Source organism: Lichenostomus cassidix, chromosome 3 (genome assembly GCF_008360975.1).
Source record: "Lichenostomus cassidix isolate B80296 chromosome 3, HeHo_3.0, whole genome shotgun sequence".
NCBI lineage: Eukaryota > Metazoa > Chordata > Aves > Passeriformes > Meliphagidae > Lichenostomus > Lichenostomus cassidix.
In genome coordinates this window covers 21370040-21389017 of record NC_139483.1, presented here as the reverse complement: position 1 = coordinate 21389017, position 18978 = coordinate 21370040, and the positions used below count along the sequence as shown (strand labels likewise).

Sequence of the window (18978 nt, the reverse complement as noted above, 5' to 3'; positions counted from 1 at the left end):
CCCCCGAACCTCCCGCCCCGGCCGCTTCCCGTGGCCGGCCGGTGCCGCCCCTTGCCGAGGCTGCCGGGAGGCGTAGTCCGGGCACAGCGCAGCCCTCCGGCAGCACAGCGCCGGCTGCTCGGCGCAAGGGGGTTTTGAAGAGGTTTGTAGGAGCATCTCGCCCTCCCGAGAGGTGCTCACGGGGAGGAAAGTCTTTTCTATACCGCCAGCTTCACAACTCTGCTAACACAAGCATGAGCCAGACGGGAAAAGCAGCTTATGATAATTCTGCCAGTTCTCCCCAGGCTGCACAAAATGTTACCTTTTTTTTTTTTAATTTTATTTTTATTTTCTTCTACTCAAGGCTGTTAGCAGAACACCGAAACAACAGGCGTGCTTGACCAGCAGACAACTCCTGCAGGACACCCACGCTGTGCCCGCAGCAATGGGCACTGCGGGAAGAGAAAAGCCAAAACCACACAAGGGCTGATTCACGACCCACCCGGCCACAAATACCGACACAGCTATTTTTTTCCTTCCCCAGCGTGGAAGTAATTGTTAATGTTTCATCATCAAGAAAGAGCATGTGCAACATTTTTTGCATTGAGAAAGGGAGCCCCTGCTGAGCAGATCGTTTCCCTCTAAGGCCCACACCTACTTGGTTAATAACCAAGGTTTGAAGTCCTTCGACAATAACAATCCTATTAGACATTTGAATTACAGCACTGTAGTCAGGAAGACTGGGTGCCACAGGATCAAACATTCAGGCTTTAAACCCTTCAGATCCTCACTTGTCAGCACTGCAGTGAAGGATGTGATATACGTATCTGTAAACTGTACAGATCTGTAAAAGGTTTCTAATTTTTATAATTCTTCATGGAATTATAAACCTCAAGCTTATTCTTCTGCCAGTCCTGAATGTTCCCCCGTGTTGTATTTATATCATGGGGAAAACATGTAATCTGAAATTTCCTATTTATTCTCTCCATTCTTAGACTAAAAATGCCTGGATTTTTAAAGTTATAAAGACGAAGCCTGCACTGTGTGTGCTGGTTTTGTCAACAAACATTGAAAACAGCTAGAAGAGAAACTTCAAGAGGGGGAAAAGGAGGAAAATTGAGAAGTCTTTTATTATTAGATAGTATGATATGGAGCCGGCTGTGCATCCCGCATGGAAGAGAATCACAGAACCGTTTAGGTTGGAAACGACCTCTCAGCCCATCGAGTCCACCTACTAACCCAGCACTGCCAGGTCCATCACTAAACCATCCTTTAGTGCCACATCCACGCTTCTTCTGAATACCTCCGGGGATGGTGACTCCATCACTGCCCGGGGCTTGACAACCCTTTCCGTGAAAAAGTTCTTCCTGATATCCAATCCAAACCTCTCCCGGCACAGCCTGAGGCTATTTCCTCTACGGATTGTTACCGTGAGAAGAGGCCGACCCACTTCACTCCGGCCTCCTTCAAGCAGCGGTGGGACGCGAAAAGGCTCCCCCGAGCCTCCTTTCCCCCAGGCTAAGCTCCCCATCCCCCTCAGCGCTCGGCAGGCAGTGTGGCTATTCCTGTGGCTGTTCCTGTGGCTGTTCCTGTGGCTGTTCCTGTGGCGCTCTCCACACGTGTTCCTGTAGCTCCAGCCCCATCCCGCCGCCCTGCCCCGGAGCCTCTGGCGGGGAGCGTTGCGCGCTCCGCGGCATGGCGGGCGCCGCGGCCCGCAGCTCGCTGCCATTCCCGCAGCCATTCCTGCTGCTCCTGCTGCTCCTGCCGGGCACCAGCGCCGAGCCGGAGCTGCGCTTCAGGCCGCCGGCCGAGGCCCCCGTACGGCTCTTCACCGAGCCCGAGCTGGCCAGATACGACGGGCAGCAGGTAGGGCCGGGGGCCGCTGCTCCGCGCCCAGGCCGGGCCGGGCCCAGCGCTGCCTCCTTCCCTGGCGCTCGGTGCCCTGCAAGCGCCGGGAAACTCGGCTTTTAGCGCTGCTCCCTTGCTGGCTCCCTCCCCTCCCTGTCCTTCTGGGCATCGCTCGCTTTCTAGGCAGCAGTTCGTGAGACGTTCGCAGGCACCCTGTGCTCCAGCCTCTGCTCCTCGGTCCGGCTGGCAGCTGCCGGGCTTGGTGCTGCACACATACAATTAGATCATTAGGTGCCATGTGCCCATTTTACTCGCTGCCTGCCAGGGAATTTCAGATTACCACGAGTTGGAGCCAAAATTAATTTTCTCTCAGTAATTCATTAACCCTATACTTAACCCCCCCCACCCCCTTTTTGGTTTTTTTTTTTTTTAAACAAGATTATCAGAATAACAGACAGTTTTAACTTAGGAGTGTTTCACTTCCTGTGATTCAGAAGCCCCAGCAGAACTTTAGATTCAAAACTATCAAGTCCCTTATTGATACACATCTGCTTCTCTTTTGAAACGCTGTCTGACCTTCTCATGGTCGTCTCTAGATACTTGAAAGAGGCTAACCAATGTCTGACTAAAATTACATCTTATGTACAAAACACAAAGCAGAAGCACTGGCTTATTAAGCAAAACAGATGTCAGCAGATGAGATTTACGTGTGTTTATGTATTTATCTTTGTTTCTTAATCAAATAATGCTGTTGGCTACACACCCTTTTATTTTGGGCAATATCCATCTGCATTAGGACTAGAAAGACGCAGTTGATAATCTTCAAGCAGACTAGTGTGCAGCCAAGAGCTGACTTGCAAGAGGGACACATCTTCTGTGGTTGTGGTTTATATTAAAAGGATTCTCTTATTGCATATGGTTCAATCTTCAAAAAGTATCGGGGACAGTTTAAAGCACAAGCAAGAAATGTCAAGAGAGGGAACATGTGTGCTGGTATAACAAGAGTAAACAACAGAGAATTTGTGTCCTGAGAGCTTGTGGGTTTCACAGCTGAAACTGACCGCCTTTTGCCTATGCTTAAATGCTGAGGATGCATTGATGGCTTTCTATCTAGGAAGGACAGCCCATCTACCTGGCGGTGAAGGGAGTAGTGTTTGATGTCACCTCTGGAAAAGGTTAGTGGGCTTCTCCTCTGCTGTCTACTTTGTTTTCATGTTACTACTCAGTCATTTGTTTTTAACTGTTCCCAATGTATTGGAAGCCTGGAGTTCAATTGCAACAAAAAGAATACAATTTATCCTGTTTTTAAAAAGTGCCCTACTAAGGTTTTGTCTACGTGTTGACAGACAAGCTAGCACTGTCCAGGGAGATTGGGCAACAGAAACACAGGAAACACGGAAGAAAACTGCCCAGACCCCTGAGTCCTTGCCAGGCCACATGGAAGCTGCTGCTATAGCATTTTATTGCCCTGGGTACACGAACTGAGCAGATCAAAGCTAACTTGGATGTACCCATATGGCACTGTGCAATATCAACACTGCTGCAGCCGCATCTTTTCTTGTGCTGGTGTTCACACCCCTTGCTGTTTGTATTTCCCCTAAGAACTACAAATGTTTTGATTTGAACTCCTGCAACTTAATCCAGATTTGCTTTAAAAAGGTTGAAGGGACCATGAGGATCTTAGACACTTCCCTTGATGTCATCAGAAGTAAACTAATGGCTCGATTTTTGTTTGTACTAACCTTGTTAATGCAGGTTCTCTGGGCATACACGTTGGCTGATCTTCAAATCCCAAGCTAGACAAGGCTTGCCACTGCAAATTCTGGAGTCTACAAACATCTCATAAGAATGTAAAGCACAGCTCCCTAAAAAATAAGAAAATTTTAAGACTGCAGTGTAGAAAGTTCAACAGCTGTATAAGCACACCCTGTTTTTTGTTTGGTTTTGCTGGTTTTGGTTGGTGGTTTGTTTTTTTTTTTTAGACTAGGATATATTATCAAAAAGTATTTAATCCAAAGTCAGTTCTGGAAAGAAGAGTCTTAGACTTGGGTTGTTGTTTTCAGTTCACTGACATGGAACAGGCTGGTGAAGGGTAGAAGTTGAACATACCCTGTACATGGTCAAATCATCACTGGATTATTTTTTCTTTTTAAATCTGACAGAATTTTATGGAAAAGGAGCCCCATACAATGCTTTGGTTGGAAAAGACTCAACAAGAGGAGTTGCAAAGATGTCTCTGGATCCAGCAGATCTTACACATGACACAGTAAGAAAATGGGCCATCAGTTTAATTCCATTTTGCAAATTATTATTATTATACAAGACAGTAAATGATGATTTTAAATTACCTGTATTTATAGAAGTTGATTCACATATTTAAACCAAAATGTAGTAGTACTCTTTAAATACATAAAATGGGTATCTATTTAGTGCTCATGAGAGGTGCTAAAAGCCTTTAAGAAGAAAGTTTTTAATTTGTGGAATCAATACAACTTCTGTATGTATGTAAAAGGGAAATCACCTGCTGTTTAAAAAGATGCTCACAGAGACAGTAAATCCCTTTCTTTGTCAATTGGTTTGATGTATCCTATGTCACTGACATGGCAGTGGATGCTAGCTTTGGCAATGGGTTGTTGCCTGTTTGACCTGAATATAGCAAAATTTGTCAAGGCTGAATTTGGATGGAAAGAAAAAAATTACAGGCTGTACTATCAATTTTGTTCATCATGCTCTGCAATGTAAACCTAAAAGCTGACCTTAAGGTTTATAGTAATCATGAAAAAAAACCAATGTAAATACCTCTATTTTTATTTCTTTGAGGCAGGACTTTCATTTCCTTATTTCCTTTAGACAGGACTCACAGAAGAGGAACTGAAGTCCCTGGATGACATCTTCAATAATGTTTACAAGGCCAAATACCCAATTGTTGGCTATACTTCTCGGAGAATTCTGAATGAGGATGGCAGCCCCAATCTGGACTTTAAACCTGAAGATCAGCCCCATTTCAGCATTAAAGATGAGTTTTGAGGAACATTTTTGTACCTAGAGAATGCCTGGGGAGGGGCACAACATTAAAAGAATTCCCTGTGTTGTGGAGTTCATTACAACAACTAGCTATAATGAGTCAGTTTTCTGCTCAGAAAATATATCTGTGTGTACACAGTTTAGAGGAAGGAAACAGATCTGTGGCAGTGTCATACACTTGGGCTGTTTGGTGGGAATTATGGGAATTATTTAACCTGCAAGTTCTTTCTGCCTGGATTTCTCTGTTAGGAAGTGTATAATGTAAAATTACATTCCTTAGAAGAGAGAAGGAATTTTTTAATAATTGAAACACGACTGGTCTTTTTGTAAGTCCCAAGTTGTTTGCCACTCTTTGGAAAAGTGTAATGCACTTTTTTGACAAGCTAACATAAATTCTCTGTGTTTCATGTGAGTGTAGGTATCAGAAGTACAAACAGGTACAATAGAGGCTTACATTTTTAAAAGCATTATGGGCTTAATATTTGATAGGTTTGAGAATACTGGATATAAGGACACTCAGTCTCTTAAAATGCACTTACTGTGGAGTATTTGTGCAAAGCCTACAGCTGTAAAGTGAGAAAAATGAATCTTTTTTTCCCCCATGAGAACTACTGTGACATTTTAAATAAGACTCCTATGTTAGTTTTGGATAAATAACACATCAATTTTTAAAAATAATTATCAAAGATGTCACCTATATTAGATTAAGATGATTTTTTTCTAGCTTCCTTCTAACTTTCTCTGACAAAAAGAGGAAATCATAGCCCACTATTTGCACATACTCTTACAGCACAAGTTTATTATCACAGTTTAGTGTGCTGTGGATATTGTTAGCATTTTTATATTAACAATTTCAGCTCTTATTTTTTATGTCACTTACTTTTTTCTTACTCTGGCTTCATCACTGCTGTTTTAATGAAGCATGCAGTGAGCATGCAGTTCCTCTTAGCCTGTTATAAAACTGAAGGTCCTGTAGGCTGAAAGCAGACCTCTTTATGGTGGTTCCCTGGCAGTCTTTCAGCAACAAGAGGACTGTCAAAGCCTGAGCTGTTTAAATTGCTGCTAACCACTGACTTTCACTAACTTAAGTAGAATGTGAATTGCCCTGTAGACTGATTTATCTGCCACTGTGACCATTTGAATTTATATGGGAAAAACAAAGCAGCTGCTCCCAATTCTGTACTAATAAGACAGATATAATAAAAATACAATTCTGTATTGTTATTCTATTTCTTTAGCATTTTGGCAATTTTCTTTGAAGAGAAGATTTTATTAGATTTTATTAGATTAAACCTTCTAGTTTGCAGGGGACAGCTAACTGTCACTTGAATAACTAGAAAAGCTGTTTCTATGTATCTGCCCATCCTTTCACAATGTGACAGATTTTGTTCTACACTTGGTTTGTGTCTTACCATGAGACCACTTCATTTGCAAGAGGGACTCCATGGTCCCACTGCTGCTGTTGGATGGTGCTCTAGGTAAAAGAAATAAATCAGCATCTAAGAAATTACTATTGCTTCAGATAATTATTTTTGTGTTATTATTTATTATTATTACTGCTGACCTTTTGATTAGAGACCAACAGCAGCTGGTAGTTTGCTCCTTGATGGTATCTGTTGTCTTTATAGAAATGCATGTGGGTTTGGTGGTAATGGTTTTTGGTTGTTTGCCAGCATTTCACAAATAATTTTCCAATGCCTGCTGGTTTTTTTGCCCTTCTCTTCCTTTCCTTTCATGCTCCCTGATGGGGCAGCTTCAGTAGTTGTGCTGCTGTGATTACTGCAATAGTCTTTGCTTCATCTGGGATCATCATATCCAGCTGCATTTCCAAAACATGGTAGCTCAACTGCAGCTCATCCCTGCTGAGTGGCTCAGTGTTCCTGCTCTCTCCCTGCTTTTCCTCTTCTCTCTATGAAGTCACCTTTTTAATGTTAAAGCAGGTAACTCAGCTTCTACTTGTACTAAATTTTGAGTTCTTTTCAGTGAGGAAATGCTCCTGTTGCAATGGGAAATGGTGATATAAAACCCAACTTTGTAATGCAAGATTCTTGCAAATACAACCTACCCTCACTCATGTCTCTGAGGGAAATGCTTTAGTCCTTTCTTTTTGTCATTAAAGACAAGGTTATCCCAACTGAGTGCACTTTAGAATGCAAAACATTTCCTTTTTGGAAACTGAAAGTTTCATATTTAATCACTTCCTAGGCCATTTCACTTGGGGTTCCCACTCAGTGTTACAATAATAAGTGGACATATCCTTAACACATTTTCACTGACTCCTTTTTAAAAATGCATTCAGAGTACCACAGAATTTCTTTTAGTGCTAATTCAACAACATTTTTTTATTGTCTAAGGTTGTTTGACTTGCCAACGGTCTGAAATTTATTTTGCTTGAAAGCAAACTGTCTGCTATGGCTGTTTTGTTCAGGCAGCTGCATTCCCTGACCTCTGTATTATTCCAGTAAAACAGGTGCCTTCACGATCTATAAATTGCACTCAAAACAAGCAAGCTGTGCAAAGCCCTATTGTAGCACTCCTACTCCACACCTCCTGTGGAGAGTGTGGAATTTTTTTTCAATTTGCTTGCTGCTTCCAGATAACTTTGCAAATGTCATTCTTATTGTGACAGGATTGATTCTATCGTCCCTACTTTGAGAAGGACTTCTCTTATTAACAACTGAAGCATTAGGACTACTAGTATAAGCAACAAAAATTCAATAAAGGGGTTATGAAATGCAAATCAAAGTATTATCTTTATTTTTTGCAGTTGTAAAGATTGCAGTGAAGAGAAACCCTACCAAGAATGCGTTATTAGTTATTACATCCTAATCCAAACGAGACCACATGCCAGAATGCAGGGACTCTGAATCCTGCAGATTGAGCAGCTGAGATTTTCCCAAGAATTTGGGATTAGACATAGTTATTTCTCTTCTATCTCTAATGTGTATATGGACACCATTCTTTTTGTAGCTCTTTGCCAAAATATGAGTCTTTCATTGAGTTAAACAAATCAGTTTTTGTGTTAGTTTTTTTCTGCAGAAAAGGCCTTGTGTTTCTTTGAAAACTGCAGCCTAGGCTACTAACTTTGTGGTCTGATGATACCACTGGCTGTGAATTCATCACATCATCAGTGTAGGAATCCACATGGGATCACATTTCAGACTGCACTTGTCAGGCATGCCAGATTTCCATGTTTCAGTAAAAATTGAAAGAGGGTTCTTATCTGTTTGAGGATGGTAGTTTGGAATGGGAGAAGCCTCAACACAGTTTGTTAATCACCTCCTTTTGCTTCAAACTCACCATCAGGCAATATATTCAACTAATGATAGTTTGGAAAGGCATTAAATTGCTGCAGTTTTCCCTTGCAAGATTCCCAGGAACCTGTAGAAAAAGAAAAAAAAAAGCTTTAAATTACTTTTACATATGTATTCTGTCTCTTTTATAGATAAATGTATTAATCTGAAATGGGCTCAATGTAATTTGCATTTGCTTAAGAGAAAATTGAAGAGATGTGGAAAGTTTCACATAGGAAGCCCAATGCAAATTTTTCAGCTGATCTGGTTGAAGTGAAAGGAAAAAAAGTCAAAAAACATCTGACTACTTTTGTGAGTGAAAAAGCTGCCATTCAGAAGGATTCAGCTGCACATCAGGAAGATGTGCTAAGCAGCTCTGATTAGTATTTGCATATTTTCAGATGAACACTGGATATCTTGAAATCCCAGAACTGTCGTAACTGATAACAATCATCACACTTTGTTACCCATCATACATTTATGCCTTTGCCTAATGTTTTCCTATCCATACAGGAAAAAAATATACAAACTATGCAATTTATATGACAAATCCATGCTCCATAAGTAATATTTATATAAATGCACATTAACCTATAACCTGAAAGCTATTTACATGGTATACAGTTTTCAAAGAAACTAGTCCTTGTCTGTGAATGCTTTCAAGCAAACAAAAAAATCACTAAACTTCTAGATTTGTTGCACTTTACTCAGAGCTCTGTCTGTGAATGCCAGTTCAGACAATTATAATGTACAATCTATCTGTCTGCTTTGGCAGAAAAATCAGTGCTTACCAAAAGGTGATTTTTTCCCCCACTCTATTCAGTCAGAGTCTCAAAGAACTAGGTGTATGATATGTGGGCATCACTGCTAAAAGTACTCTAATAGCATAGAGTACTTTTAGCATGACCTTGGCATGTCCAAAAAAAAACCCCCTAACCTAGAAGAATAGGTGGGAAATGAGAATTTATCTGAAACTACTGGGACAATTTACACTGGCAAAGTAGATTTGGCAGAGCAGATCTGATAACAGTGCTTCCTATTTTTGCTTCTGTCAGATATGGTCAGTGATAACAATGCAAACTAGTAACCTTATCCATCTGTTGGTGTCACATAACAGCTTCTGGTTTAGGTTTTTTCTTTCTGTTCAGTAGAAAGTGTGAGTCCTGATTTACTTGTGTACAAAGTTTATGCTTAGATCTTGGCTTGGGTAATCTGTTGATGAGAAATCCAAACTAAGTGAAACAGATTAATGCTCTGTGAAAAATAGAGCTTTTGCACCTGGATGAACTGCAGAGCCACAGGAAGTACTCTTAAATAAACAATTTCTATTACTGTTTCCTGTAAGTTATTTGTAGCTGTTGTCATCAGAAATTCTGTACTGTTAATGAATGTTAAGATTACAGTGTTCTGCAGTACTTCTTGACATGATCCTTTATCATTCTGACATGAGATACCGTCCTTCTGAGAAGTGAAAAGTTTAGAAGAAACAGGGTGCAAGCCATCTTGGACATCAGCCAGCCAAGAAAAATCAAAATATGATCTAATTTTCCTTCTACTTGAAGAAATCTCTCTGAAGAAAGAAAAGAAATCAGTGATCCCAGTGTCTATATTTTACCTTCCTGATTTTGCTGGAAGTTTTCCAATGCTGTGCAAAGGCAGCAGATAAGGCAGAGACTTGAATCTAACCCTTGCATTGTGAAAATTTTAATCCACTTCTTGGTGTATCTCCTGGGGCTTTAAAGGTTACAACAACACAGATAGTGGAGTACAAGGAATCAAACCCAGACACTGAATCAAACCAGGCCTAAGCTAGTAGGAATGTCTGAATGTAGAGCTGAAACTTAGAGCCTTTCACCCTTCTTTGTAAACAACAAAATCTTTGTCAGAAAAAGAATCCCTTAAAGTTAGCACTTGTTTCAGCCAGTTTGGGCAGACAGATGATGACTGAAAACTTCCTTGTGACCTTGTTCTGTGCTGCTTTGCAGGGATTCTAAAATCATTTGTGTTGGATACACAGAACTTAGTTACCAAGCAATTCACTGCCTAAAGGGTAGCTTTATAGATTAAACTGATAACTGGTTCAAAATAGCCATGGCAGATCAAAAGTATCCAAGGAAGGTTATTTGCCTTGTTGGGGGCTGTGGCTACATAGCCTTTATTTTACACTGGAGTGCTGTTTTAGTAGTGATCACCAATAAAGTCCAGGTAAACTCAAAATTATTCATTACATTTATCCCATTATTAATTTTTATTTTTAAGCAAAACTCCTAAAAACTTTATAATAACAATAAATGCTGCCTCACACAAAAGCAAAGTATTCATTCTTAACTGCTGAACTGTGCATGACACCTAAGTATACTCAAGGCAAAAGTGGTAATCAAAGGGATTACATGTTTAAATTGAGATTGTATTCTTAGGTAACATGTCTTGGAAGTGCCTCAGGCATTTAATGGCTCTTTCCTTATTTATTGTTTAACTGTGCTCTGTACTTTTTAATAGTTATGCAGTATTTTTTATGAATAGGGCAGTAGGACTTTGTGACAAGGCATTTGTGAGGTATTTTCATGTTACAGAAAGGCAAATATGCACCTGAGGTACACAACAGACAGATCTGGCAATTTAGACAAAGCCAACAATCTTATGGTCTTTTAAAACATGTTATATTAAATGTATTTCTTAAACTGAACAGGTCACAAATACCCTGAAACAACAAAAATGATAGGCAGAAATGAGCGTGTAGGGATATCTGAAAAACTCTCAGTATTAATGTGTGCAAAAGACCAAGCTATTCATTTTAGTGAACTTTAAAGGATTTGAAGAACATGAGCTTAGCAGGGATGTTTGGTATGTGCTAAGCCTCTATGATTCTACACATTAAATACTAACATTGTCCCTAAATTCCTTCCCATTCCTCTGAATGGTCTCCTTTGAGTTTAGCATGTCTTGCAGCTGGAAGAAAACAGGCTGCTGAAAGGTTTATATGTGAAGCAGCAGTGTATCAGTGGAATACAGCAATGTGAGGCAGAGGGAGGGAAGGGGAGTGAAACTCTGCTTAGAAGAAGCAGCAGGAGATTATAAATAACTCACAGGAGAGTAGTGTTTCAGAAGAGGTGAAACTTGCTGATGCACTCAGAGATAAGGCTGAACTTGAGAACAGAAAAGTATGACATCCTCCTTGGATACAGTTCTTGGGAAGTCAGCATGAATTAAACAGTTTGTGACTGCTGGCTCCTTGCTTGACAACCTCATTCTTGTTTTCTAAAAATATTATGCCTTTGATTTTGATACCTTGCAGGTGCCTGGATTCATGGAAAATCATACTGCTGCTATTCAGTCCATAACTTATCAATTTTTCCCAGTTTGTCTTTAAATGATGCCCAATCCAGCTGAAGAAAGAAGGCTGGAGTTTTGCTGACGAAAAGGTAACCTGGGACACAGAAATGAAGTTACAATTCTCAGCTCCACTACAACTTTGGCATCCTTCATGATAGGTTTCCTAGCTGTTAAACGAGCTGGTGTTTACCTTGAATTCCTTTTGTCTTTTATCCCTGTTTTGACTTTCAGCCTTTTGACGAATGTTGGCTGGACATTTGGGCTGGTGGGACCCTCAAGCTGGCTATAGTATCAAGAATGCTACTTTATGGAACTCTAATTTTACTTTCCTCACTCCTAAGAGGTATCACTTTGTGATGCTTCATCTTTCAGCCAACGTGAGTATGGTTTACCAATGTTGATCCAAGTAATACCTATTTGTGGGAAGCTTTAATATACAGGAAAATAGTTACAAACTATTGTTCTACAATATTGTAGCTTGTTTTATTGCAAGGCCTGTCGGAGGGAGTGCATGTAAATTTGTTATGGTACAATGAAAATATAAACATAAACTAGTCTAAGTCTTTGAAATGTATCTGCTTTATGTTATCTTTAAAAAAAAAACCTCCAACAAGGCTGTTTGATTTAAGATCAACAGAAATAAATCAGGGTTTTTCCTGGTACTAGCTGAAAAATTATCTCACTGAATGTGTTTTCTTCACAGCTGGGAACCTGCTGGCCACCTGTATTTTTCATTGTGCACACTGTTGGTAGTCACATAATAATCACTGGGATACCTGCATCAATTATTTACATAAATACTTTTAAAATTCTAATATGCATATATATATATATATATATATATATTCTGTTTTCAACTGAATTGAAGTAAGTAGTTTAAGAAGACAGCTAGCACCATGTGACTTGAGAGGTCTCCATGAGCTACTGGAAAGCACTTCTTGATTTATAGACAGAGTTTGGAAAGCCAAATGAATTCTGTAGAATGTTTATATAAAAGCATTACTCTCCCTAACTTCCTCTAACTGGACTGTCCTTTCATTTTTATCTTTTTCCATCAACTCATTTAGACTGACTCATTGCACCTAAATATAGTTTAGATTTACTTTATCTTTTTATACTCAGAATAACACCACAAAATGGGTCATGCCTACTTGCAGTTATCTGAGGAAACCTACTCTGTTATTTCAGCTCATTCCTTTTGGAGTATGGAAATCACTGAACCACATATTAAGTTGGTATAAATTTACATAACCATAAAAGTCAAGGAAGGTATGTGCAAGAATCTGCTCCCAGCTTTAAAATGTAACAAAGATTACTCTCTAGGCCCTTGAGGATGTCTCACCTTTAGATATCCTTCTAGAAACAGCATGACTGCAGTGCTGTTAATGGAATCATCCCAGAGCTATGTTGGTGTTACTTCAAATAAATCCAGGCTTCTTGAATTTTAATTCTTTTGCAATTTTTTCCATGTAGTTGGAGGTAGCTTTATGCCACAGGAGCCAAAGGAGGAACTCTGTGAATAGCAAGTTCTTACCCTGTCTGGGAGAAATCACAAAACAGAAACAAACCCAAATGTAATTTATTATTCTGTGCCCTGCAATGTGGGTTTTTTAGAGAAAAAAACCCCAAACTAAAACAAAAAACCAAATCAAAACAAAAAGGGATTAGAGGAACTTCAGAGGGGAAAGTGGGACTATACCTGCACACCAGAGAGTTGGCATGAACTTTAACATTAAGGCTTGTACACATTTGTTTACGCATTTTCAGACAGCACAAAACTCTAAAATATTCTCAAGCACTTAATCCAAGGGAGGACAGCACAGATATAATTCACCTGTTATTTATCTACTTCAGAAAACAGATTTTTGCCTCAAGCTATAAATCATTAAGGCCTCTAACTTTCAAACAGTGCATCACAAATTGGCTTTCCGGTTTAGAAAAATCACCCTAATATGCCTCAGCACTGTTTTCTTTCAAGAAAGCCTACAGAGAGCCAGCTGTCTGAGCTGGTTGTGCTGCTATGTAAGATTTGTGCATAAGTGTCTCTCTGGGAGTTTTGTTTTGGTTCTGTCATTTAATATTCATTACAATCACCATTAACCTGCCAGCTGAGCTGCCTTAGCATCCTGCCTCCACACAAAGTCAAAAGTTTACTCCTAGCCCACACAGCTCCTGGAAGCCTGTATTTCCACTTTGGCTTGCATTTCTTATATTTAAACTAACAGGATAAACATTGAAAAATCAAACAAAAGAACTGCTAGGGAGAAAATAAAGCAAGAGCAAGAGGGTGTTCAGTACTCCTGGTTAGTGATGACATGGTTAAGCAATTAATCTGATCATTCCAGCCAATACACCAAGGTTTTGGGAAAGCTGACAATTCAAATGTGTCCATTAATAATAAAATGTGATGGGGTAAAAGGGGAGGGGGACAATCCTTGCTTTTAAGCTGCATGCAATAAACTGTGCCACCTTAAAATTACTCATAGCCCACTGCATATCTGTCAAAACAATATATAAATATTGGAAATAGCAAATAATTTCAGTGTCACTAAGAAGAAATCTATTCATGCTAAAAGCAAATTGCGTAATTACATTATTATTTTAATGTACATATTTTTGCATAAAGAATGTCAGAATAATCAAATGATGATTAACACTCTAGACAATTCAATTGCACACAGCAACTTAGAGAAATCCAAAGGATGCTAAGTTTCAGCTTCCCCAGTCAGGCAGAACAAAATATACAGTAGGTCTCCATCCTGCCAGTGTGGGGCAAACTGAAAAGCTGTTGGAAAATCAGAAAATGAAAGAGTGGCATGAGGAGGAGGGAAGAATCAGAGAAAAAAAAAGAGAGGAAGAGCAGAGAAGAACCCCAACAATCAAGAGAGAGAGAAGTAATAGAAATTTGGATGTTGACAGCCGCAGTAGAGTAAGAGAAGTCCAGAGCCAGCCTCACTGCATGGCTGGTTCCTGCCTCATTATTTCAGACTAGTGAAGTGGGGAAAGAAGAAACACATGCTTTAGAGTGAACTGTTGGGAATTAAGTATTATTTTATACTGTACCTAGTGATCAGAAGAAATACATATTGGATTAAATTTTTCCTTTGAAGTTCCTGTGATGGTTTTTGTTCAACTGCAGCTGAATGGACAGAAGGAGGGAGAGGCTTACTTGTTGCCTGAAGGAGAAAAAATGTTTTTCCTTATTTTACCCTACTCTCTGCACAACAGAGAACCAGGGATGGATTTGTCAACAAACAGCAGTTGAGGGAATTAAGAGCTCACTCTTCAATCAAGACTACAACATGATCTTTGCTAAGGAGGCATACATTTATTTTTTAAAGGAAACCAGACCCCCAAAGGTGTTAATAGCAACAATGTACTTCCAGAGTCAACGTTCAAAAATAAAGATTTGTATAAAAGCTCCTGGGTAAAACTTCAGATAACAGACTTCTGAAATTTACCACAACTTTATGAATGTTTTTTCCCCACCGACAAAGAATTTAGGAAACGTGAGGAATGTGAAATATAAATATCTAACATGATGAACAGCTGTCTGCACATAAAATGTAATTGCCAAAACATGGAACATTAAAGAAGAACAGAGCTAGGCCCTCTTCACTTGTATCTAATGGGCATCCCAAATGGGGATGCAATATTGTGAACTAAACCACAATTCACCTGCCCTTCCTTGGGGTGGGCAGGATGGGGACAGCAGCTTTCACCAGGCTCTTCCCATGCTGTAAACCAGCACTGCTCACCCTTGTTTCAGCCTCTTGCTGCCTTCTGTAAAATCAACTCTACTGCCTTTAGGCTGCTTTAAGGCTCTGGCAGCAGAAAGCCCACCAGGACTCAAAGCCTATTATGAAATCCCAATTTTCTAGTATCATACTGCACATATCCTTCATCCGTCTCTTAATATTGCACATATCCTTTCCTAAGCATGATTCTGTGAGTTGTGTAATATTATAACATTTTTCTGCACCTTTAAGGAGAGAAAAGTGCTCTTATTCCAAGTATGACCATTATGAGGCATATATATATTATCCTGTTTATGCAGAAAACAATGATTTTTAGTAAAAGTTATCAATAGTGCTAAGTGCCTTAACACCATTAAAATTAGAATAAAAATCAAGAGGAAAAAAAAAAGACAGCAAAAATAAAGGACAAGCATCTCCTACTGCATACCAAATAGCAACTCAAAACAAGAAAAAGATATTATTTCTCAGACTTCTTTCTGGAAGCCACTTTTTGAAAGATTTTCTCTTCTTCAAATCCAGCCATAACTAGGGCTTTATGACAATGTGGCATAGCTGTTGCATTTTCAAAACCCAGTGTGTTCCCATTAGACTGTTTCTGACCTGCCTATAGCCACAAGCTACACTTAATATTGTTTATTTTCTGTAATTTGTGAGATCGTGTTTTACCCTCAAGTATATTTCATATAAGTATTGCTCTACCCACTGTTGATTCAAAACAGCTAAAGGAAGTAGGAACAGGACAGCAAAATATGCAGTAATAAGCAACAGGCCTGGAGAGAAAGTTTAGAGAAGATTGCATTTCAGAGAGTAGCTGTTTCTGTATAAGCAGAAATCACCTACAGGCAATCTCCTTTGTTTCTAGGAGCCTATTAACTTTGATATTCATGAAACTCTTAAGATGCTCCTTTGAAAACAATCACAGCAAATGCTCCTCCAGGTAGTTATAGAGCTTATTTTTTTTCTTTCTCTAGAAAGCTTCTTTAGAAGTAATGAAAATAAAGTAAGAAATTTAGTTCTTGTAAAGATAGCAACATGGCAGCTAAAAGAGCAACGGAAGTTTGCTTCACATTTCAGTCCACATTTTCCAGGAACTCCCTGCTAGGAAACTTTATTAAATGTAATAGTAAATTTAATTTAGAAAGAAGTGCTGTTTTCACAGTATTTTTCTCCCCTGAATGTTTTCCTAGATGGATGCTTTCATAACAGGTTTTTTTTGTTGTTGTTTGTTTGATTTGTTTCTATGCAACTTGAAATCATAAACCAATTTTCAACTAGTGTACATCAATAGAAATACAGCGTTCCAACTGAGCTATGCTGAGTTTCACTATTTTAGAACCCAGTCCCCCCTGCTTTTCCCTGAACCACAAAAACCTCCGACATTATCAACTTTCATGTTTTCTACGCTGCTCAAAAACCTACATATTTTACATTATGTGGATTAAACACCAAAAAAGTACCTCTCTGATTATGAACAAAATTACAGATCCACTTTTCTTCCACAATTCTAGAATTAAATGGACACTGGCTTTTGGTCAAAAAAACCCCAAAACTTTGGAACCTCAAAGCTCTGTATTTCACAGTACATCTGTGTACATTATTATCCCTTTCCCTTCATTTCTTCTTTTGAAGAATTTTAAGACATCCACACTACTGGGACTTTTGACAAATATTGTTGCAAGATACAGTACAAGATAACTACTTATGAACTCTGAAGAAATTGCAAAATCTAGCTAAAAGCTATAGAAACAAACCATATGTTTTGATGATGCTTATTTCTGATTTTCCTGGGGAAAAAATCCAAACATCCCCCCAAAAATTCAAAGTAAACATAATTTTCCAATTTAATGGTAATTTACATAATTAAATAGCTCTCCAGGGGTTTCACTGCCAGTCTAAGATAACAACCATGCAATCTGGCTCTTGCATTGAATAACCACTTCTGATTATTGTTTTTATGCACAGTCAGGATTAGGCAAAGATCTTTCTCAACACAAGCTTGGCAAAGCTAAAATCCAGATGGACTAAAGGCCTTTAAATATCTAATATAGTGAAATGCAGATTTATCTGCCCCAGACTTTAAGAACATGGCAATGAGCACCTCCCCTATTTAATGCTTAGTTTAGACCGTTAACACTTTTGATATTCCTTAAATTTCACTGTCTGAGATAAGAGAGACCAAAACTTCTTTCCCTGCCTGTTTTCCTGAACGGCCTCAGAGAAACACAACAGAAAATGGAGTGGAATGAAACTGGTTTCTAGTCCTAGAGAGGAAAATGGAACTGAAATATAACTATGGCAAAGAGAAGATGCAGACAAATAGGTATTTGCCTCCCAAGCACCAGCCCCAAGACAAGCAAATTAAAAAACCACCTGGATGCAAAACCATGAAAACCATGTGGATGCAAACACCAAATTGTGTGGCCCACTCAGAAATATTACAAATACAGGTAAGAAAAACCCCAGATCAGTGAAGCACTTTGTAGAATGATCATGAATGCCCACAAAGAGAGAAAAATGAGAGTGAGTTTTTTCTGAGTGCAGCCCTGATTGAAAAGAGAGGCTTGGGCTGCTGCCAAAGGAGCTGTTTCCTATTGTCTTTTTTTCCTGCTACAGTCAGGAAAACAGGACCTCGGTTTAATCCTGCTTTGATTACAAAGAATGTACACAAAGATATATCACTTTGTATAAACATTTCTGACATAAATAAACTAGAGGAGCTCAAATATTGGCCAACTACTAAGGTCAAAATTATGTAACTTCTCTCATACATACTGAGAAAAAATATAGAGGAAAAGAAATCCAGCAAAATTCTGAAATATATCAGACTTTTAGCATTCAGAATTTGTAATCTAAGTTGTTTTTTAACTTAAAGAATTAACCATATAATACAAATATAAGGAAACATACTATTTCACAATATATAGATGAAACTTTATGAAAATAGTGTGGAGAATTGAGGAATGGGAAAAACTATCATCACATTACCTTGAAACTTAAAGATCTCTATTACAAACCTGCCTAACCCCAAATTCCCGTATTAGCCTAGCTAAATCACTGAAACACAAAATTCCCTGCACTCACCTTCATGGGTCCTTCTGAAAGCACTGCCTGAGGCATCACTCTGTTCTCCCCTGTATTCCACACCACTGACAGCTCTGTGCTATCAAGCAGTACAGAACTCTTTGATTCTACACAACTCAGACACCTTGAGGTTCTCAATCTCAAAAGAATTTCTGAAGCGTTTTGCTGCATTCATGTATTTCTGATGCCTGGAAAAAAAGAAGAGTTGATAATGTGCATACAGAAGGATTTCCATTGCTTTTCAAAACCGCAGCTGAGAAAGACAAAGACCTGGTCCTGTAGCCTTGACTCGCACAGGGAACCAAAATTCCCTCCTAATGCCTACCTTTCCAAAGCAGGATTTCATTGGAAGTTCTGAATGTATGCCTCTCTCAATTCTGTTCCAGAAAAGACAAAGCAGAGAGTGCAGACTCTTCCAGAAAAGGGAAATGTAGTTCTTGTTTATATGAACTTGCTCCCAGCTTAACTGATTTGGGCCAGAAACCCCTGGCATGACAAAAGAACATTTACCTGGTGCATTTCTACTATCCAGCCTAGCATAGTATTTTTCTACATACTGCAGCTATTGAGAAAGACATTACTGATTTTAACTTATTTTCCTAAATAATATTCAGTTATTGGCAGCAGGTTTAGTACAGTGGTACTGAGCACAACTGAGGAGA

General features: G+C 39.1%; 1 protein-coding gene and 1 long non-coding RNA gene across 2 annotated transcripts; one reads left to right on the top strand and one right to left on the bottom strand.

Moving 5' to 3' along the window:
* The first annotated feature begins 1596 nt into the window (after window positions 1-1596).
* On the top strand, window positions 1597-6361 carry NENF (neudesin neurotrophic factor). Its single transcript, XM_085054863.1, has 4 exons — window positions 1597-1845; window positions 2942-3002; window positions 3990-4093; window positions 4678-6361. The coding sequence occupies exons 1-4, from the start codon at window positions 1675-1677 to the stop codon at window positions 4852-4854; spliced, it is 513 nt and encodes a 170-aa protein (XP_084910989.1). The 5' UTR covers window positions 1597-1674; the 3' UTR covers window positions 4855-6361.
* An 855-nt stretch (window positions 6362-7216) lies between these two features.
* Window positions 7217-18655, bottom strand: LOC146439247 (uncharacterized). The gene is made up of 4 exons (XR_014850714.1): window positions 18317-18655; window positions 12820-13016; window positions 11232-11571; window positions 7217-8232 (listed from the first exon to the last, which is right to left on the bottom strand). It is a non-coding gene; the product is annotated as an uncharacterized LOC146439247 (long non-coding RNA).
* Between the last annotated feature and the right edge of the window lie 323 nt (window positions 18656-18978).